At 44.7% G+C, this 27,845-nt stretch overlaps 1 protein-coding gene across 1 annotated transcript in view; it reads right to left on the bottom strand.

Annotated features, from left to right (window-relative positions):
• Window positions 1–27,845, bottom strand: part of PROSER1 (proline and serine rich 1) — an 80,630-nt gene that overhangs the window by 30,721 nt on the left and 22,064 nt on the right. Inside the window, exons 4-10 of the mRNA XM_073583263.1 lie at window positions 24,711–24,776; window positions 24,138–24,206; window positions 22,250–22,344; window positions 10,068–10,161; window positions 5,435–5,545; window positions 2,870–2,950; window positions 2,690–2,768 (exon numbers count right to left, since the gene is read on the bottom strand). Coding sequence (XP_073439364.1) covers window positions 2,690–2,768; window positions 2,870–2,950; window positions 5,435–5,545; window positions 10,068–10,161; window positions 22,250–22,344; window positions 24,138–24,206; window positions 24,711–24,776 — 595 coding nt within the window. The remainder of the gene's footprint in view (window positions 1–2,689; window positions 2,769–2,869; window positions 2,951–5,434; window positions 5,546–10,067; window positions 10,162–22,249; window positions 22,345–24,137; window positions 24,207–24,710; window positions 24,777–27,845) is intronic.

Genomic DNA, 27,845 nt, shown 5'->3' on the forward strand with positions numbered 1-27,845 from the left:
TGGGGTGTATACGGCGGAGGAGGAGCTAACCTTTTTTGTGCATAGTGTCAGCCTCCTAGTGGCAGCAGCATACACCCATGGTCTCTGTGTCCCCCAATAAGGCGAACGAGAAAGAAGGATTTTTGGTACTCACCGTAAAATCTCTTTCTTGGAGCCTTCATTGGGGCACACAGCAACCTCCGTATTTGTTTGTACTGGCTTTGGCCCTACGTGCCTTGGTTGTTGAACCGGTACATATGTGGAGTTTGTTGGTTGCTTCTCCTACTGCTTTAACACTTAACTGAGGTACTTCCTGCCTATCGGTGAGTGTATGCTACGAGGGAGGAGCCAGTTTTGCTTTATTTGCATAGTGTCAGCCTCCTAGCGACAGCAGCATACACCCATGGTTACCTGTGTCCCCCAATGAAGGCCCCAAGAAAGAGATTTTACGGTGAGTACCAAAAATCCTTCTTTTCTGTTCAGGGTTTTGGGAAATTTTGGTTAGAGTCCAAGTTACTGGAGCAATAGGATTCATGCGTGACCTCTGCCCTATTCACTGTTTATTGTAGTGAGAGCATGCATGTGTGACAACTTCTCCCATACACCTGTGGAAGAGAATGGAATAGTAGTCACAGATGCACATTACTATTCACACTGGGGACACAGGACCCCCATACTCATGATCAGTGGGGATCAGAGCGGTTGGACAGATCATACATATATCACCTAACCTGTGGAAACGCCATCAATGCGGTTAGAGGAGTGGGGGCGCCATATCCGCTGACCAGTAAGGTGCCAACCTCCGCTGTCAGGCAGGGCACAGCGTAGATACAGCAGAGAGGGATGACAATGCTAATGTCATAACAAAAATTTCTATCGTTTTGATTACCCTGCATGGAGGTTCATCTCCACTGACCTCATATACACCCTTCCTGTCTTTCTGCCCCTTGTTTATCAGGTCTGGTTGTAGGTCCCCTTTGGACGTGAGTGTATCGGTCACTTGTCTTGAGGGCCTGACAGGAGATTGTGGGCAGCCATCGTTGAGCGGGAGCACCATTCTCGAATTTACCTCCGCAGGTAGGCAGGGTGTTGGTCAGGGACCATCCATAGGGTGGACCTAGTGTGCACTTTTTGTAAGGTGTATGTCAGTTTATGTGGTTTGTCCATTTTTCTTCCCAATAATAAATTTGTAACTTTTTATCAGTATCTATGAGGTTTTTTATGATAGCTGTTTTTTTATTACCTCAAGTACATTGGCTTTCTAGTTTACCTTGTTCTGGGGTCAAATTATTACTCAGATGCCTATTCATTTCAATGATCTCCTCTAAATCCTATAATTGTTTTCACTGCTGGCCCAACTGAATCAGGCGAACGCAGCTGAACGACGAGGATTTCAAATGCCAAACCTATGAAGTCCTAAGATGACCAGACCAAATCTTAACGGGGCTGTCCGAGCCTTTTACATTGATGCCCCCTATTTAAAAGATAGGCCATCAATATATGATCAGTGGAGTGCAACACACTGCACTGGGAAGAGCTGATCAGCAGGGGGCACCAGATGTCTCACCCTCACCGATCAGATATTGAGGACCTATCCTAAGGACCCTGTCACACATAGCGATTCACCAGCTATCCCGACAACGTTATCGCTGGTGTGTCGCTACATGATCGCTGGTGAGCTGCCAAACAGGCAGCTTCACCAGCCATCAGCACCAGCGACGCCGAGAGGGCGCGTCACTGTGTACGTTAGTTACCAGCGTGCTGATGCAGGGAGCTGGTAACTAAGGTGCACATCGGGTTTCTAAGTGGCGCGCGTCACTTGAAACCCGACGTTTACCTTGGTTACCAGCTCCTGATCGCTGGTCGTTGGTCTCCCGCTGGCCAGCACGCATCGCTGGGTGTGGCAGGCGGGAGGAGCAACGACCCAAAAAAAGTCCTGACCTTTCAGGAACGATCAGCGATAACCGGCAGGGGGGCCGGTCGCTGATAGCTGTCACACACAGCGATCTCGCTGGCGAGATCGCTATGTGTGACAGGGGCTTAAGCATAGACCATCCATATATGATGAGCAGGGTGTGACACACTGCACTGGGAAGAGCTGATTAGCAAGGGGTGCCAGGTGTCTCACCCTCACTGATCAGATAGTGATGGCCTATCCTAAGCATAGGCCATCCATATATGATCAACGGGGTGTCTCATCCTCACCGAGCAGATATTGAGAACCTATCCTAAGCATAGGCCATCCATATATGATCAGCGGGGTGTGATACACTGCACAGGGAAGAGCTGATCAGCGGGGGGCGCTAGGTGTCTCACCGATCAGATTTTGATGACCTATTCTAAGCATAGGTCATCAATGAAAAAATCCAAACAAACACTTAATATTACAAAAAAGTCGATGAAACGATATTGCCGCAAGAGGAAGAAACAGATATATAAAGAGGGCGGATGCTAGATGATGGGTAAAGTGACAAGAGGAGAAGAGGAAGGCAATGAGTCAAAGGCCTAAGCAACAAGCTTAGAGATACTGTTAGTGATCAGGAGAGGCAGCAGATTGCAATCATTAACAGATCAATAGAGATTCATTGAGAATAATGCTGTAACAGCAGTCAATGCTTTTAGCAGAATAGCAAAATTAGACCCAGATTCACTTTTACGCTCTGGTCTATATTTCCTGTTTAACTGGAGAAAGCAATTTTCCTCCTCTTACTTGGTGCAATGGTTGGGTGAGGCCGACATGGTGGAATCGGATACGGCACTGGCCTGTGTGGGTTATAAGTTGACGGTGGCTGTCAAGAAAATAAAAACAAACAATGAACAGTTTTGTGGAATAAGACTTATGAGAAATCGTTACCTGAAATAAAAAAAAGAAATCTGCCCTAATACATACCGGTTTACAGGGCCCGAGTATTCTGGCAGCAATGCCCTTGCCTTCGTTGGTCTCTTCACCTTCTTTCTTTATTGGGGTTCCCTTAAAAACAAAAATACTGTATAGTCAAGGATTATCCCTAATTTTACTGCACTCTTATCAGTGCTTCAAAATTCCTCCCGCTATGCATAGCGATGAACAGACACCTTCAGGGGAATTGTTTTCCGCTTATTTTCCCTTTCTTTTACCTAAATTCATATATTTTGGCTTAAAAAAAATAGCAATTCATTAAAAATTTTGCAGTTTTTTTTTTATACAGCTTCCGTTGCATGGACTGTTGCTGGCTGCAGAATGAGTTAATGGAGAATGAGTCAGTAAGCTCATTTTAACAGGAGTGTATATATAACACGTATCTTCGATTTTTTAGCTCCTCTCCAAAAATCAGCAAAAAACTTCACAAATCAACTGAGAGTCGTAAGAAGATACTCATACTAAGCGAACGAGCAGAGGAGAAAAGTAAAAAAAAAATAATCATTTTTTGCTGAATGGACTTTCTTTTTTTAAACTATATATATTTTTTTATTATTATTATTATTACATATCACTCTCCACATAAGAGACAGAAATTTTGCAACTTTCACTCTGGCCACTGACACTTATGCTAGGCTCACAATTACAGTCATGGCCAAAAGTTTTGAGAATGACACAAATATTAATTTTTACAAAGTCTACTGCTTCATTTTTTCTAATGGCAATTTGCATATACTCCAGAATGTTATAAAGAGTGATCAGCTTAACAGCAATTACTTGCAAAGTCAATATTTGCCTAGAAAATGAACTTTATCCCCCAAAACACATTTCAACATCATTGCAGCCCTGCCTTAAAAGGACCAGCTGACATCGTTTCAGTGATTGCTCCATTAACACAGGTGTGGGTGTTGATGAGGACAGGGATGGAGATCAATCTGTCATGATTAAGTAAGAATGACACCACTGGACACTTTAAAAGGAGGCTGGTGCTTGGCATCATTGTTTCTCTTCTGTTAACCATGGTTATCTCTAAAGAAACACGTGCAGTCATCATTGCACTGCACAAAAATGGCCTAACAGGGAAGAGTATCGCAGCTAGAAAGATTGCACCTCAGTCAACAATCTATCGCATCATCAAGAACTTCAAGGAGAGAGGTTCCCTTGTTGCCAAAAAGGCTCCAGGGCGCCCAAGAAAGACCAGCAAGCGCCAGGACCGTCTCTTAAAAGTGTTTCAGCTGCGGGATCGGGCTACCAGCAGTGCAGAGCTTGCTCAGGAATGGCAGCAGGCAGGTGTGAGTGCATCTGCACGCACTGTGAGGCGGAGACTCTTGGAGCAAGGCCTGTTCTCAAGGAGGGCAGCAAAGAAGCCACTTCTCTCCAGAAAAAACATCATGGACAGACTGATATTCTGCAAGAGGTACAGGGAGTGGACTGCTGAGGACTGGGGTAAAGTCATTTTCTCTGATGAATCCCCTTTTCGAATGTTTGGGACATCTGGAAAACGGCTTATTCGGAGAAGACGAGGTGAGCGCTACCACCAGTCTTGTCTCATGCCAACTGTCAAGCATCATGAAACCATTCATGTGTGGGGTTGCTTCTCAGCCAAGGGAATGGGCTCTCTCTCAGTCTTGCCTAAAAACACAACCATGAATAAAGAATGGTACCAGAATGTCCTCCGAGAGCAACTTCTCCCAACCGTCCAAGAGCAGTTTGGCGATCAACAATGCCTTTTTCAACATGATGGAGCACCTTGCCATAAAGCAAAGGTGATAACTAAATGGCTCAGGGAACAAAACAGAGATTTTGGGACCATGGCCTGGAAACTCCCCAGATCTTAATCCCATTGAGAACTTGTGGTCAATCATCAAGAGACGGGTGGACAAACAAAAACCTTCAAATTCAGACAAAATAAAAGCATTGATTTTGCAAGAATGGACTGCTATCAGTCAGGATTTGATCCAGAAGTTGATTGAGAGCATGCCAGGGAGAATTGCTGAGGTCCTGAAGAAGAAGGGTCAAAACTGCAAATATTGACTTGCTGCATTAACTCATTCTAACTGTCAATATAACCTTTTGTTACTCATAATATTGTTGCAATTATATTTCTGTATGTGATAAAAACATCTGACAAACACACAAAAACCAGAGGGCAGCAGATCATGTGAAAATATAATATTTGTGTCATTCTCAAAACTTTTGGCCATGACTGTAGAGTTGAGCGAACTTGCTCGGGTTCCCTCTTATTTGGCAAGCTATAGTGCTTACCGAATAAGCTGCAGCGGTAACCCAACTTCCAGGATCGCGCTGGCTGATCAGCACCGCAGCTGCATGTGTCGCGGCTTTGTCACAGTCACAGCACATGTATGGAGAGCCTGTGTGTTGGGATCTCCATGCATGTGTTGTATATATTTTATCTTCTGATTTGTTGATTTTTTTAAATTTTCTTTACACTTTTAATTCTATAGGTGATCCAGTCCTTATGCTATAGGCCTCTCGCAGTCTGAGCTAGGAGGACTGCATGGTACATACTGCAATAAGTGGTCACATTATCCTTACAGGGAATATTCCGTGAGTGCGACTGGGTCTTCCCTTAGGGTACGGATTTCCAGGGATCATCCCGCATGAAGAAATCATAGCATTCGGGGCTTTGCAGCCTCTTTTCACAGCCTTAAAGAAAAGGAATCGTATTAGTTCATGCCCACATGTCAGAATAAAGCGACGCGTTAGACTAGTACCACATGAGGAGTCCACATACGTCAGCCCACTGATCGCAGTCTATGGGATATCCAGTGGCTACATCACAAATATACACCGGCCCAGATGATGTATTACCGAGCAGTTTTCATTACAATTATGGGATGGAATAAGTATCTATAATCATACTATGATACACAACCAAAAAGAAATAAAGAAACCAAGAGGTCAAAACTACAAAAAAAAAAACAAAGAAAAAACCTCTAAAAAGATATTTTATTAGAAATACATTAACATAGGCAGATGTTTAGTGATTTTTTTCCCCATATTGCTCACATGCCCATAGTCCCTGCTACACCCCCTTTGTTATATATATTTTTGTGTGTCTTTCCATTTTTTCATATTTTTAAATGCATTGCTAATAAAATATTTATACAGAAGTTATAATCATACTAAAATGTCATTTACGTTAATATTTGGCTGTTAATTAGAAGTGACGGAAAAGGTATGTTCACACATAGGCTTTTGCAGCTTTTTTTATTTCTCAAGTCACCCTCTACAACAGCACCACAGGAGGTTACTCCCCACCCCAATAGGGACAAGAAACACAGAGGTCAAAGAGTCCACCCCACTTCCTCTCTCCAGTGTTTTTCCTGCAACTATGGAGCATGAGGAGTTCATCCTACGGTGCTCTGGGACCAGCAACAGACGCCGACCTACATCCCTTTAGGCAGGGCAGCTGAGGACGATCGCTGCTCCGGTCTCCTCTGGGACATAGGACCCCTTCACTCCTCCTGCGTCACCAGATAAAGCAAAGTGGCTGCGAGCTGGGGTCCTCCCGAATCTCTTCCTCCCCTCTCCACGATGGAACGCACTGCTGAATACAGCACACACGATGACTTTTCAGGGTTAAGGAATCCTTATTACCTATTAAGGCAGTAGTGTCCATCAGAAACAAGAACATCTGTTTCATCCCCTACCTCGACGACTTTCTGACGATAACCCTGCCGGTTTGAATACACGAGGAACACATACGACAAACATTTCAAATCCTGACATCTCTGGGGTGGCTGGTGAACTATCAAAAATCAGACCTAGTCCCTTCCAGTAGAAAGATCTTCTTAGTGATTCTGTTAGATTCTCAAGATCAGATATCCTAGTTACCAAGAGACAAACACATCCAGTTACAATCCAAAGTAACAGCTTTACGGGATCAGAAAAAAGTAACTGAGGTTCGCAATGTCAGTCTTGGGCTCTAGGACCTTGTGTATCCAAGCGGTAGCTAGGGCTCAGGCCCACACAAGAATCCTACAGACACACTATCCTCCTGGGACGGATTCCCGGATCCCTAAACAAAACAAATCTATTTACTGGACTGCAAAAAAAAAAAAGCTTCACTCAACTGGTGGCTCAATTCAAGAAATTTGAACAGAGGAGTATCCTGGAATCAGAATCCTCTATCGACCATCACAACAGATGCTAGAAAAAGAAAATGGGAAGCCACAGTCTCCCAGGCTTCGTTCTAAGGAATAGAGTCTCAAGAATTCAGTCTTCGGTTATCCAATTTCAGACATTTGAAAGCAGTGGAGCATGCCCTCAAGGCTGCGGTGACCTTGTTGCAGGGAACTCATGATAAAATGTTCTCTGACAATATGACCACAGTGGCTCACCTACACCACCAGCGAAGCACGAGGAACAACAACCTAAAAACTCTCTCAGGCTATGTGCACACAGTGCGGATTCTGCTGCGGATCCGCAGCGTTTCAGGCTCTGCGGGTCTGCAGCAGATTTAGCTGCGTTGTACAGTACCATTGTTTTCAATGGTAAACTGAAAAACGCTGTGCACATGCTGCGGGTTCAAATCCGCAGCACGTCAATTCTTTGTGCGGAATCCGCTGCGGTTTCACACCTTCTCCATTGTAGAGGTGTGAAACCGTAGGGCTAAACCGCAGGCTAATCCGCAGGTCTTTTGACCTGCAGATTTACCTGCGGATTTTTCCAAATCCGCAGCACAAAACTACGTGTGCACATAGCCTCAGCCAGAATTTTTGTTCGGGCACAGGGACAAGTCCTCTCCCTATCAGAACTTCATTTAAAAGGTTCCACTAATGTCCAGGCAGACTTTCTCAACAGAGAAATCATACACCCAGGGGAATGGAACCTAAAAACGGAAGTATTTCACACGTTGGTCAAAAAACGGGGACCTGTTTGCGACCCGTCAAAATACAATAGCAGAATACTTTTTCTGCCTAAATCTGAACAAATTCGCAGACCACTGGAATTTCAAACTGTAATATACTTTCCAGTCTATTCTTGTTCTGCTAAGAACATTACAGAAATAAGAACAATCCTAGTGGCATCTCTCTGGTTCAGGACACTGAACAGCCTAAAAATAGTTGGTCCCCTGATTCTCCCATCAATCAGCAACCTTCTTCACCAGGGGCCAATTTATCACCCAGATTCTCAAGCCTTGCGACTTGCAGCCTGGCTTCTGAGTCTGTCATCTTAAAAGCTAAGGGTCTCTCGGACAAGGTCATAGATTTGCTTCAGAAAAGCAGGAAGCCGATAAATTCCATCTATAACAAAATATGGAAAACCTTTCTATCCTGGTGTGGCTTTACCCGTCCGGATCTTCTACGTCCAAACATGCCCAAAATTCTAGACTTCCTACACAGTTGGCTGAAAAAGGGATTAAAAACCTGCACGCTAAGAGAGTACAATTGGCAGCCCTTAGTTCATATTTTGACCAAAGCCTGGCAGATTATTGTTGGATCAGAAGGTTTATGATTTCAGCTAGTGATGAGCGACTGTGCTCAGGTAAGGTGTTACCCGAGCATGTTCGAGTGCTAATAGAGCATCTTTGGAGTACTCTACTACTATGTTTGAGTCACCGTGGCTGCATGTCTCGCGGCTGATCGACAGCTGCAACACACGCAGGGATTGCCTTACAAACAAACGCTTAACGCTTACTCATCACTAATTGCGGCTTCTCAATTACAACCAAGAGTATACAACTTGATCCCGACCTGGGATCTGAATGCAGTCCTCAAAGGTCTAACACTTCCACTATTTGAGCCTATAGACCGACGAACTGACCTGGAAAACAGACTTTTTAGTGGCAATCACAAGAGCATGAAGAATCAGTAAGCTACAGGCCCTCTCCACTAGAGAACATTAACTCTAGAAGATAGGATCATTTTCTGCTTGGATCCATCTTTCCTACCTAAAGAAGCCTCAGAATTCCATATGTCTGATATTATTTTACCTTCTTTTTACAAGAGTCCATCTAACCGTAGAGAAATGGAGTTCCATATGCTGTACGTATGTAAAGCTAGTCTTCACTATCACCAAGAGGAAGGATCAGAATATCTTGACCCAGCAACATGGACATCAAGGCAAAAAGGTTTCAAAAAGCACGATGGCAAATTGGATTAAAAAAAGCAATTGCGAAGCTTAAATGAACCAGAACTTGGTACCTCCAGAGAAGTTCACAGCACACTCCACCAGAGTTGTATCAGTCTCATGGGTTGAAAGGGCAAGCGCTTTCAACTATCAGATCTGCTACCTGGTCCTCGACCATACCTTCTCTAAACATTACAGACTAGACCTATTGTCGAATACAGATTTTGACTGGGAGAAAAGTTCTCCAGGCCATTGTGCCTCCCTAAAAACGTAGCCTTTGGCATTCCTCCTGTTGCGCTGTCATAGAGGGCGACTTGAGAAAATAGAATTACACTTACCAGTAATTTGGTTTCTAGGAACCCTCCACGACAGCACGGGTAATTCCCACCCTACTATTTTGTGTCATGTTTTGGTGTAAATAAATATTGAAGCGTTCATGCTGGTGTGGTCCTTTAGAAAAATACTGGAGAGGGGAATTATTGGGGTGGGCTATTTGACCGCTTTGTTGTTCCTGTCCCCTATTAGGGTGGGGAAATATCCTCCGATGTTGCGGTCGTGGATGGTCCTAGAAACCGAATTACCGGTAAGTGTAATTCTATTTTTCTTTTGTTTATTGCATTTTACAGTACTAGCAAAGTGAATGAGCTTTCAAAAATCTCATGTACACACCTTTTTTTTCCCCCATGTGGTTTTTTTAAGCTCCTGGGCGGTTTTGGAAATCTGCGGTTATGTCAATTCTTTACTATTTCACAGCATTTTTCAAAAAGAATAGAATAAAAAAAATGCAAATAAAAATGCTGCAAAACCGAACCAAAAACACAAGTATTTTATGCAGCGGGATTCTTTCCAACACTTTGGTTTTTGGTGCGGAAACAACAAACAAAACAAAAACCCTGCATATGAATGTACCCTAAAAGATGTTGGTTTTAATATACTTGTAGGTAGCCCCCAGTGAAAATCTGAGCAGATAAAAATGTCGTGGGCTCGTCTTATCACTAATGCCATTGTTAGGACTCCCAATTAGACACTGGTTGCTTTCCCTTACCAATGCGGAAAAAAAAAATCAAATATCCCAATTCTGTTATGTAGATACCTGCTCCAGGATTCTTCTGCTGCGTTTCTTTTCAGTTTGGTTTATCTTAAAAAGTTCTTCGATTGGCTTATAATTTGATGCATCATGAATATTCCTGAAAAAAAAAAGGATTTTAAGTGTCACGATCTAGAGGTTCAGAGCAAGCAAAAATTATACAGAAGAGTCGGCTGCGTCCATAAATCCCTGCACCAATACCATGTCATATGAGACGTAGAATAAAGCTAATAAAAATGCATTATTTACACCTGAAAATTGGATTTAATAACAAAACAGGGATTTTTGTGTGCTCACCATAAAATCCTTTTCTCCGAGCCACTCATTGGGAGACACAGGATAGGTCCTGTGTCCCCCAAGGTCCTGTGTCCCCCAATGAGGTGAAGGAGAAAGACTAATAGTCGTCTTACTAATTCTTGATACTGACATGACTCCTCTGTAGCTGGAAGAAGACACTGGTGGGGTACCGGGGAAGAGGTGACAAATATTACGAATGCCACTTGTGAACCCAAAAACACTGTGTGGGTAAATTACAGCGTGGCGGGAAGCAAGAGGGCCAAATTTACTGCTACAAAACTTGTGAAGTTGGAGTTGATATGCAACATTGTAGTGGGAATTAAATAGGAAAACAAATGCAATATGGGAGAACAGCAATTACAGGAGTTACAAGAATTACAAAGTTTAACATGGGAGAAAAAAAAAATGTCCATCACGGGAGGGGAAAGGACAATGGGAAGGGGCACATGTATAACCACAATGCACGATGGCATCCACCTTAAAATAAGCAGTGGGCACAATGTGTGATGTGGCGCCCGTGGTCGTGTCTCATTGCTATTTTATAAATAAGTAAACGCAGTGATTATAGATACATTTAAATAGATTTTTGGTTCTAAAAGCTCATATACGATGGTGGTGAGTCCAACGCCTTGAGTATTTTTTTTTCCTAATGAATCTGATGAAGGCCAACTGGAATCAAACTCTTCTGGATTTCATTCTTGTTACTTTTTTTATTGTAAGATACGACACTCTTAAATAAAGTCACATATACAATGAGTGAATCTTTCTTAAAATGGTGGATATACAGAGCTGGTAGTTATTTGCTTTGGTTATTTCTGCTGTTAAATTATTGTTTCCTCCTCACTATGGGGCTTCCTGGACCTTCTCAGCCCCCGTGACTATTCACTGCACAACTCTGGTGACACGTCAATGCAGGAAAGCCAGGTAGGACAGGGTTAAATCCTAGCACTACAGGTCCTGGTTATGTGCACCTGGATAGCTATGACTAGAAGAAGCCATATGTTCATTTTGCAGGGGCGCCGATGGGTTATGACTACCGGGGTACTTCTGATGACCCCCATGTTTGTCATCACGATCCTCCAGAGTTCATAGGAGACCGTGATTTCTGTTATAGATAGTAGGCCTTAAGCCCTGCTATGTGCAGCACCAGCGATCAGAAGATCACAGCTTTCAGTCTCCTAAGAGGTCTACTGAAGAAAGTAAAAAGTAACATAAAAGGGTTTTAAAAAAAATCTATATAAAAAAATAAGTAATACACAAAAGTTCAAATCACCTCCCTTTAACCCCAAATAAAACCATTTAAAAAAAAAAAATAAAAAACACATAATTGGTATCGACGGGTTCGGAAATCTCTGCTCTATTGGTAAAACGATATAATGAGATTAAAAAAATAAATAAATCAGAATTCTGATGCCCGCTGCACCATTGCAATAACAGGCGGTCAAAACTTTGCATCTGCCCAAAATGGTATCAGTAAAAACGTCAGCTCGGGGAGCAATAAGCCCTCACCCAGCCCCCGAGAAATGAAAAAGTTACAGGTCTTGGAAAATGGTGGCAAAATCGAATTTTTTTTTTTGGTGTGGGGGGGGGGGGGGGGTGACAAATTTCTGAATTTTTTTTCGCTAGCATTGGTGTGGGTGGGGTTATATAGAGTTCAGCATTCAGAGAACTGCTAGATCTGCAGCAGAGAAAACAGGGATTTTATCAAAACTACAGCAAGCAGCCCAGTAAGTGACAAATCCCTGGATCTCCGCTCCTATACCATGTTGCTCTTAAATGGAGTAGCAGAGCCTGATGACAGATCCCCTTTAATTAAAGGGGTTTTCCCATCTTATACATTGATGTCATATTACTACTATACAACATCACCCTATGATCGGTGGGGGAGGGGGATGTTCTATGGAGCGCTCACATAAAAGGATGCAATGCCGATTTGGAGCCGTGTTCTCCTCCTCCACAGTTGAGTCCGGCTGCTGCCATTCCATGCACCAACGCTGTGTCCCCTTGATTAAGAAAAGTCGGACCTCCACAGGTCAGACAGTTATGGTGTATACCAGTAATACGCAATCACTTTGTTCCTTTCTAGCACCCTTGCTGTCTGCCTGTGTATAGTATAACTGTACCCCAGCTATTGTATGTGAGGTGCAGGGATGGCATCAGCAGCGATCACAGAGCAGCAGAGCCATGACGCAACGAGAAACTGTTCCCGTCTCTCGAGAACATGACACCGGGGCACAGACATCTCAGGGGATCACTTAGCACATGTACACGGTGTAGAAAACGCGCCTGTATGTTTACAGAGACTTTAGTAGGAAAGCCAAAAAATATTGTATTATCAAAGAATATGTTACTGTAATGATCCCAACAGGGATTACAGCAGACAAGTCCTCTGTGGTCCTTCTGGATCATTGGACTCTGGATTAAAAGAATGTTACAGTCTTCACCATTGATTACAACCAAGCAGACAGGCACAAGCATACAGGTATTCATCGGAGAAAAATATTAGAAAAACTGACAGGTAAAGAACAGCCGAGTGATGCCGGGGATCAAGGGATGTAGAAATCCTTGTCAAACAGAAATTTATTTCCTACTAGAGTTTGGGGGCAACAATCAGTTTAATATAAGCGACAAATAAATGAAAACCGGCATTAATGATGAGCGAACGCGGTCATGGAGAAACATAGCAGGTACAGCTGTCTAAGGGAATGAATGTTGGTATGGAGAGCAGTCCTCGCTTCTTCTGGGAGAATACCCCTGTCTGAACTATGTCAAGCAACATCCCCAAGAGAAGGAGACACCGAGTCGGGATCAGAGAGGATTTTGGTCCGCTGATGAGCCTCCCAAAGCGAGTCAGGGCGAACAAGGTGGTCTGTAGACGATCCCCCACCGTTACGGAGAAGGGCCATGACTGCGGCAAAAACCCATGTGAACACCTTGGAGGCCATTCATCCAATAATAAATCCTCATAAAAGTGAGAAAACATCAGGCACCATCAAATGAGGATACGTATAACCTATATAGAAACATCAGAGGCCAAAGAGTAATAAAAAATGCTAATTTTATTGACCTCAACAATCAAAAAACATATATTGCGGTGAACAAAAAACATGTCCTACCACTACAGGAATCAAGAAAGTAGGAGCCAAAACATACGGGCGAGTATCCCTTTAATATACAAATGGGCATATGGAGTCATCATCTACAAGGAGGATTACGTTTGTAAAAAATGTCAAATCTAATATATAAAGCTCAAAGTGTGTGTGTGTGTGTGTGTGTGTGTCTGTCCGGGATAGCTACAGCCACAAAATTTGGCACAGTCACACGTCTGGACCCCGAGAGCGTCCTAAGCTATGTTGTGAGGCGAAATTTTAACCCCGCGCGTTCCAATTCACCAAACAATTTTGCCCCTACATACTGGGGAAAAAGTGTGTGCGCGTCAAGCCCCGCCCCTCATTATGATGTCATAATGCCCCTATTTGCATAATGGGGAAACAGTGTGTGCATATCAAGCCTTGCCCCTCATTAAGATGTCACAATGGTTGCCATGGCGACGCTGATGACATCATAGGTTGCAAGCCTCGCCGCTGCTCATTATGATGTAATAATGGTTGACTATGGGATGGAGGATGTGTGATGGGTATATGGGCACTGGACTATGGGATGGAGGATATGTATGACGGGTATATGGGCACGGGCCTATGGGATGGAGGATGTGTGATGGATAAATGGGCACGGGACTATGGGATGGAGGATATGTATGACTGGTATATGAGCACGGGACTATGGGATGGAGGATGTGTATGATGGGTATATGGGCACGGGACTATGGGATGGAGGATGTGTATGATGGGTATATGGGCACGGGACTATGGGATGGCGGATATGTATGATGGGTATATGGGCACTGGACTATGGGATGGAGGATATGTATGATGGGTATATGGGCACGGGACTATGGGATGGAGAATATGTATGATGGGTATATGGGCACGGGACTATGGGATGGAGAATATGTATGATGGGTATATGGGCACGGGACTATGGGATGGAGGATGTGTGATGGGTATATGGGCACGGGACTATGGGATGGAAGATATGTATGATGGGTATATGGGCACGGGACTATGGGATGGAGGATATGTATGATGGGTATATGGGCACTGGACTATGGGATGGAGGATATGTATGATGGGTATATGGGCACGGGACTATGGGATGGAGGATGTGTATGATGGGTATATGGGCACGGGACTATGGGATGGCGGATATGTATGATGGGTATATGGGCACTGGACTATGGGATGGAGGATATGTATGATGGGTATATGGGCACGGGACTATGGGATGGAGAATATGTATGATGGGTATATGGGCACGGGACTATGGGATGGAGAATATGTATGATGGGTATATGGGCACGGGACTATGGGATGGAGGATGTGTGATGGGTATATGGGCACGGGACTATGGGATGGAAGATATGTATGATGGGTATATGGGCACGGGACTATGGGATGGAGGATATGTATGATGGGTATATGGGCACGGGACTATGGGATGGAGGATGTGTGATGGGTATATGGGCACTGGACTATGGGATGGAAGATATGTATGACGGGTATATGGGCACGGGACTATGGGATGGCGGATATGTATGATGGGTATATGGGCACTGGACTATGGGATGGCGAATATGTATGATGGGTATATGGGCATGGGACTATGGGATGGAGGATGTGTGATGGGTATATGGGCATGGGACTATGGGATGGAGGATGTGTGATGGGTATATGGGCATGGGACTATGGGATGGAGGCTATGTATGATGGGTATATGGGCACGGGCCTATGGGATGGAGGATATGTATGATGGGTATATGGGCACGGGACTATGGGATGGAGGATAATTATAATTTGCTATAACTAACCACAGTTAGTTACTATGCCCGGGCAGCGCCGGGCTCTTCAGCTAGTTATATCATAATAATCCATATGGGAACATACCATATATACTCGAGTATAAGTCGAGGCACCTAATTTTGCCACGAAAAACTGGGTAAGCTTATAGACTCAAGTATAAGACGGGTATGCATAGTCCTCTCATCCCTGTCGTTGTATGCATGGCTCCCTTGTCCCTGTCCTTGTATGCATGGCTCCCTTGTCCCTGTCCTTGTATGCATGGCTCCCCCGTCCCTGTATGCATGGCTCCCTTGTCCCTGTCCTTGTATGCATGGCTCCCCGTCCCTGCATGCATGGCTCCCCCCGTCCCTATCCTTGTATGCATGGCTCCCCCCGTCCCTATCCTTGTATACATGGCTCCCCCGTCCCTGTCTTTGTATGCATGGCTCCCCCGTCCCTGTCTTTGTATGCATGGCTCCTTATCAACTATCCTTGTATGCATGTTTCCTATTAAAAAAAACAAACAAACATCCTACTCACCTTCCTGCACGCCCTGATGCATCTCGTTCTGGCACCAGCAAATCTTGTGGCCAAGCGATCACGTGGCCCCGCTCATTAAAGTAACGAATATTCAATCCATATTCATTACCTTAATGAGCGCGGCCATGTGATCGATCGGCCAGAAATGCTATTGGAGCTGGAACCGAGATGCAGAGAGGGCGCGAAGGTGAGTAGGATGTGTTCTGGAAGCCAGCGACTGTGGGTGTCACTGTGCGAGCTATAAGAGAAATTAATATTCATTTCTCTTTAGCAGTGGGCACAGTAACAGCCACCACTCCCCCTCCCCTGCCGGCCCTCTGGGACAATTGACTTGTGTATAGGCCGAAAAAAAAAAAAAAGTGCTGAAAAACTCGGCTTATACATGAGTATATACGGTAATCCTTAATGTATATGTTGGCTAGAAAGGGTATGACTATAATTCCTTGTGGATTATAACACCTCATTTTTTTCAATGTTGAGAAAAAAAATTAAAAAGTTATGGGAAAGAGGGGAGAAAAAAAAATTAACGCGCAAAAATGAAAAATAGGTTTAACCCCTTCCCAACCTTTGACGCCACATAGGCGTCATGAAAGTCGGTGCCAATCTGACCAGTGACGCCTATGTGGCGTCATGGGGAGATCGCGTTTCTGCGGGTTGGGTGACTGGGGTCAATGAAAGGTCACCTGACCCGCAGGTACAGGTAGACTTGTACTTCACCCCAGGAGGGGTGGCTTTCCCCCCCCCATGGCTAAAATTGCTCTGATTGGCTTTTGAAAGTGAAACAGCCAATCAGAGCAATTGTAATATTTCACTATCGAAACTTGGTGAAATACTACAATCCAGCCATGGCCGATGCTGCAATATAATCGGCCATGGCTGGAGACTGCGCTCTGCCCCCCCCCCTCCTCCGACTGACGGGGGCGATCTGCCGCCGCCGTATTTTCTCCCCTCTTCACCTCTCCGCTCCCCCCGCCTTACGATTCCCCCTCCCCCCGTTACCTCCCGAATCCCAGTACCTCCCGGTGTCCCTCCGTCTTGCCCCATGGGCGCCGCCATCTTCCAAAATGGCGGGCGCATGCAGATTCAATCATTCATTCCAGGTACATTTTGTTCACTGTGATAGGGTTTATCGCAGTGATCAAAATATTAAAAAAAGTAGATAAACCCCCCCTTTATCACCCCCTTAGGTAGGGAAAATAATGAAATAAAGAAAATATCTTTATGTTTATTTTTCAATTAGGGTTGGGGTTGGAATTAGGGTTGAGGTTGGAATTGGGGTTGGAATTAGGGTTGGGGTTGGAATTAGGGTTGGGGTTGGAATTAGGGTTGGGGTTGGAATTAGGGTTAGGGTTGGAATTAGGGATAGGGTTGGAATTAGGGATAGGGTTGGAATTAGGGATAGGGGTGCGTTGGGATTAGGGTGGAGTTAGAATTGAGGGGTTTCCACTATTTAGGCACATCAGGGGGTCTCCAAATGCAACATGGCGCCACCATTGATTCCAGCCAATTTTGCATTCAAAAAGTCAAACAGTGCTCCCTCCATTCCGAGCACCGACGTGTGCCCAAACAGTGGTTCCCCCCTACATATTGGGTACCAGCGTACTCAGGATAAACTGGACAACAACTTTTGGCGTCCAATTTCTCCTGTTACCCTTGTGAAAATAAAAAATTGCGGGCTAAAAAAAAATCATTTTTAGAGGAGCTCTGCGTTATAAACTTCTGTGAAGCACTTGGGTTCAAAGTGCTCACTACACATCTAGATAAGTTCCTTGGGGGAACCTAAAAGAAGATATTCAAAAAATATCGACTAATTTTTTTTATAGACACCACAAAAAATATTCTATAAAATAATTTATTCATGACAGAGATGATGTGTGAACAAGAATTTTTTATTTTCACAAATGCGATTAAAATTAGACACTAAAAAGAAGACATAAAAAATATAAATGTGTGCAGGGGTACACAAAGAAATCAAGCAGTCAGGAGGAAGACCCAAAGATAACAAAATCAATGTGGAAAATTCATCAAAGAAATGCATGAAAAAATTCATCAATATATAATATAGTGCATTATAATAAACACTAAGTAGTGCTATATATAAAATGAATTTATAATTTCCATATAAAATAGTGCAAATAAACAGTATATATAAAGCGTTTAGTGCAATATTAGGTCCTTTAATCCCTATAATTAATATAAGGGCAGCTACAACATCAATTACTCACTGTGAGTATATACAGTACATACATACATAAAGTGCTTAGTGCCTTCAAAATCTCCTGCACCTCACCAATAGCATATTGTAGTGACCCTTATCAGTCTGTGAAAGCAGCAATCAAATAAAGATCATACTAACCCTGGTTTCTTATGGTCCCCCTGCACACATCACTCCAACGCACGTTTCGCTATTGCTTCATCAGGGAGCAATAGCGAAACGTGCGTTGGAGTGATGTGTGCAGGGGGACCATAAGAAAGGGAAAGATTTTCCAGCTCACTGCTTCTTGTTAGTGCCTGGAGCACGAACCCGCTGTGTCAGGGCGTGAGGAATCCAAATGAAGTAGAATGTCCAGCTCAACAGCGTAGTGAAAAGCAAAGTTTTATTCACCACGGACACATTCCAAAGAGAGGATAAAACATCAGCACGACAGGTTACAAGTAGTCAGAGCGACGCGTCTCTGGAGACCAAGCTCCCTTAATCATGATGAGCGACATTGAAAAACACAGCACCTTTATACCAAAATCCGGCTTAGCAAGTTTGCAAGAAAGAATGCTATGAAAAAACATACGTATTTTAGCAATGTTGAATGAACATGCGTATTATAGCAGTATTAAGCGTCAATTAAAGACGAGAATCAGAGAACACATCTATGATGTTGAAAATGTAAATAGGAATACGTCCCAAGTTTCAAAACATTTTATAGATCGCCACCAGAGTAATTTGGAGTCGCTTAAAATTTACGCTATAGAAAAAAGTCATAAGCCCATGAGAGAAGGTGACACTGAGGCGACTCTAAGGAGAAGCCTGGTGGATATTCAAACTAAACACAAGATTACCACTGGGTCTTAAGAAAAGAAAGGATACCATGCTGTATTATTAATTCAGATTCAGGAAGTAGTTCAAAAACCTTTTTTTTTTTTTTTCGCATGTTAGGATCATTGCATTTTGTGTTAGGCCTTGATCACACTTCCGTTTTTTAAAATCCGTCTAAACCCGTCGTTTTCCGTTAAAAAACGGATCCGACATTTTTTTTGAGGATCCGTTTTTTTGTCCCATAGACTTCCATTAGCGGCTACCGCAGATCCATAAAAAAAAAAAACGGATCCATTTGCGGCAAAACAGAAACGGATCCGTTTTTTCACACTTTGACGGATGCATGCGGATGCCAAAAAACGGATGTGTGAAACAGGGCTTACAGAAAAAGTAAAAATGGGATATTATTTCTTTTCCTCTGCTTCAGATGGGCAGAATTATTTTTCATTATATACACATATGTACCTTTAGTGAATTTTCCACATTGATTTTTGTTATATTTTTTGGTCTTCCTCCTGTCTGCTTGATTTCTTTGTGTACCCCTGCACACATTTATATTTTTTATGTCTTTTTAATGTCTAATTTTTATTCCATTTGTGAAAATAAAAAAATTCTTGTTCACACATCATCTCTGTCATGAATAAATATTTTATTTTATAGAATATTTTTTGTGGTGTCTATAAAAATTAGTTGATATTTTTTGAATATCTTCTTTTGGGTTTCTAGTCTTTTTTTGCATATTCATAGTCCTGAGTGATTATTTTGGATCAATATTGGAATTTCTTTTTCATATAGGTATCCAAGTTCCTTGGGGGGGTCTAGTTTCCAAAGTGGGGTCACTTGTGGGGGAGCTCCAATGTTTAGGCACACAGGGGCTCTCCAAACGCGACATGGTGTCCGCTAACGATTGGAACCAATTTTCCATTCAAAAAGTCAAATGGCGCTTCTTCCCTTCCAAGCCCTGTTGTGTGCCCAAACAGTGGTTACCCCCCACATATGGGGTACCAGCGTACTCAGGACAAATTGGACAACAAAAAATTGTTGCTAAAAGATCATTTTTGTGACTAAAAAGTTAAATGTTCATTTTTTCTTTCCATGTTGCTTCTGCTACTGTGAAACACTTGAAGGGTTAATAAACTTCTTGAATGTGGTTTTGAGCACCTTGCTGTTTTTAGAATGGTGTCACTTTTGGGTATTTTCAGCCATATAGACCCCTCAAACTGAGGGGTCTCTAAAAAAATGGTTTTGTAAAAATGAGAAATCGCTGGTCAACTTTTAACCCTTATAACGTCCTAACAAAAAAAGAAAATTGTTTCCAAAATTGTGCTGATGTAAAGTAGACACGTGGGAAATGTTATTTATTAACTATTTTATAACTCTCTGGTTTAACAGGATTAGGAGTAAGGGCTCTCCTGGGATAACCACAGGAGATAATACACAGGTCACTTTTCCTGGCAGACTGTGCAGTGTGGAAGCTAAAAAAAAAAAAAATGCTAATTCACAAAAAGATGCAAAGATCTGCACCAGAGGAAGCTGGAAGGGAGAGGAATAATTATTTCTCCACTTGTGCTAGCATTACATCACGGGCTGGAAATCAGACGGGAGCCCGCGAGTGTCTCTGCGGACCGAGCTACAATTACACCAGTCGAGTTTGAAAACAACAAAAAACACTTAATGACCTCGGTGTTTGCTGTCGCCATCCCTCTGATAATTGTCCTCTCACTAGTAAAGATGTTAGAATGTCTAAATCTTCCTTTAATGATCCCTTTGGTGACTCCATTTCCCTTCTCCGTCACCGTCATTGTCAGGAGGATTAAAGGCAATGTAAACGATGAGCTTATGACAGGCCACCGAGGTGCGTCGGACCAGGAACGGGAGTGGCGGGTATCACACACTCTCTCTCCTATTAGTGAGGACATCCGCGTACCCCACAAATGCCTCTGGAGGGGACATCACTGCCGCAGCTCACCTTCCCTTTAAGAACAATTGTGAACAGAAACAAAAACTCAATGAATGGCAACAACGCGGGAACGTTTCCCTATTCTCTAGTGATTTTCGGAGTACGAGAAACTAAGATGCAAAACAATTGGGGAAAAAAAAAAATGACATTTTCATTATTATGCAAAAACAATTCATCCGCTGGAATCATTTTTAAACATCGTTTGACATTGCTCCGACATATTAGTTATGGCGACCCCGGCCGTTCTTTCCATTCCTTCTCAGAACGTGCACTTACCTTATAAGTTGGTAAAATTGCAAAGGGCACGTAACAAGAAACTTTGCAGTTTACCTCTTATTAAAAATTCTCTCTTAAAGAGAGGGCTCTCTCCTTCTCAAAGACCACCCATAGACTTCACACATCCTGGCGATCTGGCTCCTCCGATGCAGCGACGTTGTGAATGGTCATTGCATAGTAGCACAGCCACAGGCGATCGTGTAGCTGCAGGAGCGGTCATCCAGCTGTGAAGTGACCGGAGTCCCCAAAGAGAAGGTAGAGATGGTTTATTACCGCCTCTTACGTCTCCATCACTGTATACACAGCGCTAAAAAAGTGTTTTATATGTAGTAATCGGAGGCGCTGACAGCAGTCAAGTGACCATCTTGCCATCAAGTGACTGGAGTCCGCATGGAGAAGGCAGAGGTGGTTTATTACAGTCTCTGCCTTTTCCTTCACTGTATACACAGCACTTAAGCTCTTTGCACGTGTAATGGAAGGCGCTGACAGCGCATATTCCTCCACAGGAGATTCACACAGTTCTGCTATGCAAAGAGGAGGCGGGATTTCTCTTGTAACTGAGGTTAAAATCTCAGTCACTTTCCCCACCAATATCGCCCAAAACCAGTAACAAAAACAAAAAGAGAAGAGGACCATGACATAAAAGTTAAGCCCAATGTGTCACGAAAAAAAACAACACAAAAACAACTTGAATATTTGAAGGAGACTTAAGACCTAGAAGGGAGGGTAAATTGTAAAAACTCTGATTTTATATGGATAATGATATTAAACATTAAAAAACAATTAGCAAAAAAATAAAGAAAAAAAATCCAAACATTAATAAATGAAAACCCTTAAACGACAGGTCATTTTCTGATGACACATTTCCTTTAATGTTGTGTGGATTCTTGCACAATAGTAGGAAGAACGCCGAAGCGTGTGTGCGCATAAGATCCAAATGGTGGCAATTACGCTGCTAGCCAAGTGAGGAACACCAGGGGGCGCCACAACGCCGCTTTAACGGTAATAGCTAGAGACAGGTCTATTGTTTTGTAAATGATTGAAAAGCTGAAAGGTTTTGTGTGAGGTTTATTCTTGGGAAATCGCCTTTAATGCAGAAGCAGGACTGAAAGTGAGACGCAAACACAGAGGCTGCCTGAGCTGTAGTGCATAGGTCACAATGTAAAGTGCTGACATAAGTACTCACACCGCCAGCAGCTCCAGGGCGCTCAGTCTGTCCTTACTGAACGTGAAGCAATTCAGTATATTCACAACCTTCACCGCAGGAATGGCGACCATTTTCTACAACAGAAGAGTGTGAGAAATATCATCATCGCCAGGGACTAAAAGTCCCAGGAATAATAATCAGATGGGCTGAATGTTATAAAATAAGAAAGGGGTGCACAATAGTGAATGAGTGAGCGTGCTCGAATTAGGTGCAATCTGAGCATGCTCGGGTGCTAACCGAGCGTCTTCGGCGCGCTCTAATACTATGCTCCAGTCACTGCGACTGCATGTCTGGCGGCTCACAAGACAGCCACAACACATGCAAGGATTGCCTGCTTGTTAGGAAACCCCTGCTCGTATTGTGGCTGTCGAACGGCCACGAGACATTCAGCCACGGTGAATCAAACTTAGTATTCGAGCACGCCGAAGACACTCGGTTAGCACCCAAGCATGCTCAGATAACACCTAATCCTAGCATGCTAGCTCATCACTAGTGCACAAGCCTGTGTCCCCGGTCTCAGCGACAACATGCCGTCTGGACACATGACCGCAGCGGCTTAATCCTCATTCTATCGTTGCAGAATATATTTGTTGCTTTAGTTTTTATTTTTTTATGCTAAACAAAAATGAAGTCTCAAGCCAAAAACAGATAGTACTATGGGGGCATTTTTTAGACACAAATGCCTCCCCCATGGGCACCCAGATATAGCAACCCTCCAGTGAGCAACCACTGCAGCTCTACCCCATTCAAGGGAACGTGACCAGCTGTAATACTAGTATTATGGGACCTGTTCGGTGACCAATGATGGGGACTTGTCGATCAGTGCATGTGCCAAGGAGGAGTTATAAAGTTCCGGGGAAACTCTCTATCCACTATGAAATCTTCTGCCCCCTTGTGATGTTATATGAATATTGGTCAGGATACCAGATTGCTGTCAGTGAATGACAACACTTATTTACATGTGGAGATTGCAAACCCCCCAAATAATGGTCTGTAGGCGCAGATCTCTCATCATCAGGGATCACTGACGGCGATTCAGCTGCCTTCTGTGGTGCTGTTCATGGGGCGTGATCGCCAAAATCATGCCGATTGACAGCTGGCTCCCCGCAGTTGGGCAGAGGGAAGCCGGCAGTCAATCATCATGACATCGACAGAGATGCCCCATCAACAGAGCAGAGTGGAAGAAAAGCTGATGCTTGGTCAACATGATGTCAGCTAAAGCAGCTAAACCGCCGGCAGGAGTGGTCTGTGACTGCCGGGCACAGCTGGCAGGTAGGTAGCAACTATCTGCCTGTTTGTTCTTAGGCCCACAGCAAAATAATCCCGGCTAACCCCTTTAAGTGTGGAACTTGCAGGAACAATTATGTATGGCGCTTACAGTCTCTGAGAGCAATATGGTTGAATTGCAATCGCTAACAGAGAACGGATATTAAAAATAATGAAGAATTGAAAAAGTATGTGGGAAAACTGCAGACCTCCTCATTCCTCCTGTGGTCACACACTATGTTCAGAAATCTACTGGAAAGGCTCTTACAGGGGCTTAATTGTCAAACACATATGCCAAGAAAGAGGCTCCAGAGATAGATTGTTGGGGGTCTATCAGCTGCAAAGCCAATAGACCTAAAGTGGGATCGGCACAATGAAAGAACCGAGCTGCGGCCATCATCACAAACTGAGTCAATGGAGGTTTTTTTTTTTCCAAGATCTAGTGCAATCACTGGTGGGAGAGACATCATCAGACAAGACAACTGTTCAACACCAGAGCCGCTTCTCGAATGTAACTTGTAGCACTTGTCGGGCAATAATGGCATTGTTTCCTGATATACATCACCCTACGCATCTGACAGTATATACCATGTGTACTCACATGCTGCATTGCCTTCACTGCCTTCAGCTGAGGAACCGACCAAGAGAAATATCTTAATAATTCAACCACCTACAGGAGAGAGACTTAGGTTACACAGCGTCCGGAGGAGCGGCACACAACTCTCTATGCAGATCCCTGTCAACAGGAGCTTCAGAGCAGCTTTACGGCTAAAGTATGGCTGCATGATAGGGTCCATATTACAACTCGTTTAGCCCACCGCAGGTCTACTGAGGCGGTCTTTATAGAGTTTTAGGCTATTTTCTAAGAGGTAACATTTCTCCTTGTGGAGTGTGACAAGACAAGCCTGGCATATCAGAGTGAGGAGACTTAGAAGCCATGCAGTGCTCCTCTGGGAAATTAAATATACAAACTGTCTCTTCAGAGAGGAAAAGGCTATTTTCTAAGAAGAGATAATAGCTACCCAAAATGACCTCTGTGAAATATACGGCTTCTAGATGTACTATGAAAGGAAACAACCAAGCTCGGTAGTAGACACTGCGTCCATACAGGGGCGGATGTGAATGAACAGCGGTGTCCCGTAGTGGTCAACGACATGTTCCCGATTTACTGTACCTGCTCACAGGAAAAATATCCATGTACACTCTCCAAGGCCTTGACTTTATAATCCGTAACCACAGCCTGCAGAAAGGAAAGAGACAAAGAAATGATCAGGAAGAGACTGCTCAATGTATCGTAACAGCACAATTCACTGTTTCTGTGGCAGAATAAAGGCCCGTCCACAGATCAGGCCGAGCTCCTCTGTATGAGAACCTATTTCACTCAAATCCCAAGAAAATACGCTCCAGTGTGCACTGACACTTGGATTTGATAAAAACAGGATTTTTGGTTGCTTACCGTAAAATCTGTTTCTCGGAGCCTTCATTGGGGGACACAGAAACCATGGGTGTATGCTGCTGCTACTAGGAGGCTGACACTATGTACAAAAAAAGGTTAGCTCCTCCTCTGCAGTATACACCCCACCGACCGGCACTAATTTCCTCAGTTAGTGAGAAAGCAGTAGGAGAAGTAACAAAACAGAATGAAAACAGAACAGACAACTCAACTGTAATCAACAACAAACATAAGAAACAGGAGTTGCAGAAATGGGAGGGTGCTGTGTCCCCCAATGAAGGCTCCGAGAAACAGATTTTACGGTAAGCAACCAAAAATCCTGTTTTCTCCATCGCTTCATTGGGGGACACAGAAACCATGGGACGTCCCAAAGCAGTCCCTGGGGTGGGAAACAAACTTCCATCAGGTCAGCGGACTCACCACCGCCGCCTGCAAGATCCTTCTGCCTAGGCTGGCGTCCGGCGAAGCGTAGGTGTGGACCTTGTAAAATTTGGCAAACGTGTGGATCGAAGACCAGGTTGCCGCTTTGCAGAGCTGCTGCACAGAAGCTCTGTGATGCACCGCCCAGGAGGCACCCACTGCCCGGGTAGAGTGAGCTCTAATTCCAGGAGGGGGCACCCGATGCTTGACCCGGTAGGCTTCCAAAATTGCTGATCTGATCCAGCGAGCAATGGTAGCCTTGGAGGCCGGCTGACCTTTCCGCGCACCATCTGGAATGATGAAAAGAGAGTCTGTCTTCCGCAAGGGAGACGTCCTAGCCAAGTAGACCTTCATGGCCCTGACCAGGTCTAACTTGTTCAAGGAGCGCTCCAGAGGGTGGATTGGACCCGGACAAAAGGATGGGAGAACAATGTCCTCATTTAGGTGGAAAGTGGACACCACCTTAGGAAGGAAGGAAGGCGGGGGCCGTAGGACCACCTTGTCCTGATGGAGCACCAGGAAAGGGGGGGCGACAAGAAAGGGCTGCCAATTCCGACACACGTCGGATGGAGGTGATGGCCACCAGAAATGCCACTTTCCAGGAGAGAAGGGACAGGGAGACTTCCCTGAGAGGTTCAAAGGGAGACCGTTGAAGAGCCTCCAGAACCAGATTCAGATCCCATGGATCCACGGGAGCACGGTACGGAGGTGCCGTGTGAGCCACACCTTGAAGAAAGGTTTTGACCTGCGGACGGGAGGCCAACGTCTTCTGAAAAAGAATGGAGAGCGCCGAAACTTGACCCTTCAAAGAACTGAGGGCAAGGCCCGCATCCAGGCCTGCCTGGAGGAACGCCAGAATAGAAGGAAGAGAAAAGGACATGGGCAGAACGCCATTGGCCTCGCACCAAGTGAAATAGGCCTTCCACGTACGATAAATTCAGGAAGATGATGGTTTTCTGGCCCGGATCATGGTGTGAATAACCCGATCTGAAAAACCTGACCGCCTCAGAACCGCCGTTTCAACAGCCACGCCGTTAAATTGAGCGGCCGAGAATTGGGGTGGCAGATCGGACCTTGAGACAGAAGATCTGCTCTGTCTGGAAGCTTCCAGGGAGCGTCCGCGAGAAGGTTGACCATGTCCGCGAACCAAGCTCTTCTGGGCCAATCCGGAGCAATGAGGATGACTGGTACCCCTTCCGCCTTGATTTTCTTCAACAGCTTGGGAAGAAGAGAGGACTGCGAGAGGATCTCGGGCCCTGGATACGAACTGTGGGACCTTCCTGTTCAGGCGAGACGCCAGCAGGTCCACGTCCGGAGTCCCCAAACGACGGCAAAGCTGATGAAAGACGTCCGGATGTAAGGACCACTCTCCCGCCGCGAGACCCTCGCGGCTGAGAAAATCGGCGGCCCAGTTTTCCACGCCGGGAATGTGCACTGCGGATATCGCTGGGACCGATACCTCTGCCCAGAGGAGAATCCTGGACACTTCCGCTAGAGCCGAGGAGCTCCGTGTCCCCCCTTGGTGGTTGACATATGCCACCGCTGTGGCATTGTCTGTCTGAATGCGGACCGGCAGACCCCTGAGAAGCCTTTCCCAGTGAATGAGAGACAGATAAATCGCCCGTATCTCGAGGACGTTGATCGGCAGAGTTGTCTCTTGAGACGACCACCGACCCTGAACCGTCAGACTGCGAAACACAGCTCCCCAGCCGAGAAGGCTGGCGTCCGTTGTCACAATCTGCCAGTGAATCGGAAGGAATGATCGTCCCAGGGAAATGAGGGGTGACGTCAGCCACCAATTGAGGGACTGTTTGACCCGGAACGAGAGACAAAGTGGACGATCCAGGGAGAGAACGGACCTGTTCCACCGAGACAGAATGGCCTGTTGAAGCGGTCTCGTGTGAAATTGAGCAAAGGGGATCGCTTCGGTCGACGCCACCATCTTTCCCAAGACCTTCATTGCTGACCGGAAAGATGGAAGCTTCGGGCTCTGCAGTGATCGAACATCTCGCCGCAGAGAGATCAACTTCTCTTCCGGGAGAAAGACCTTCGATCGACGGGTGTCGAACAATAAGCCTAGGAACACAAGACGTTGAGTCGGAACGAGGCAGGACTTCCTCTTGTTTACGAGCCACCCGAAACTGAACAGGGTGTCGAGAACGATGGAAAGGCTTTGAAGAGTCTGGTGAAAAGACGGAGCTTTGATCAGAATGTCGTCGAGGTACGGGAAGAGTACGAGACCTCTGATCCTTAACAGGGCCATCACTGCCGCCATGATCTTTGTAAACACTCTGGGCGCAGTGGCGAGACCGAACGGCAGAGCAACAAACTGGAAGTGGTTCTGATGGATCGCAAAACGCAGAAATCTCTGATGTCCGTGAAAGATGGGGACATGCAGATAGGCATCTTGAATATCTATCGAACACATGAATTCCT

Source organism: Dendrobates tinctorius, unplaced genomic scaffold, assembly GCF_039654945.1.
Source record: "Dendrobates tinctorius isolate UK_male_01 unplaced genomic scaffold, ASM3965494v1 ptg000075l, whole genome shotgun sequence".
NCBI classification, from domain to species: Eukaryota; Metazoa; Chordata; class Amphibia; order Anura; family Dendrobatidae; genus Dendrobates; species Dendrobates tinctorius.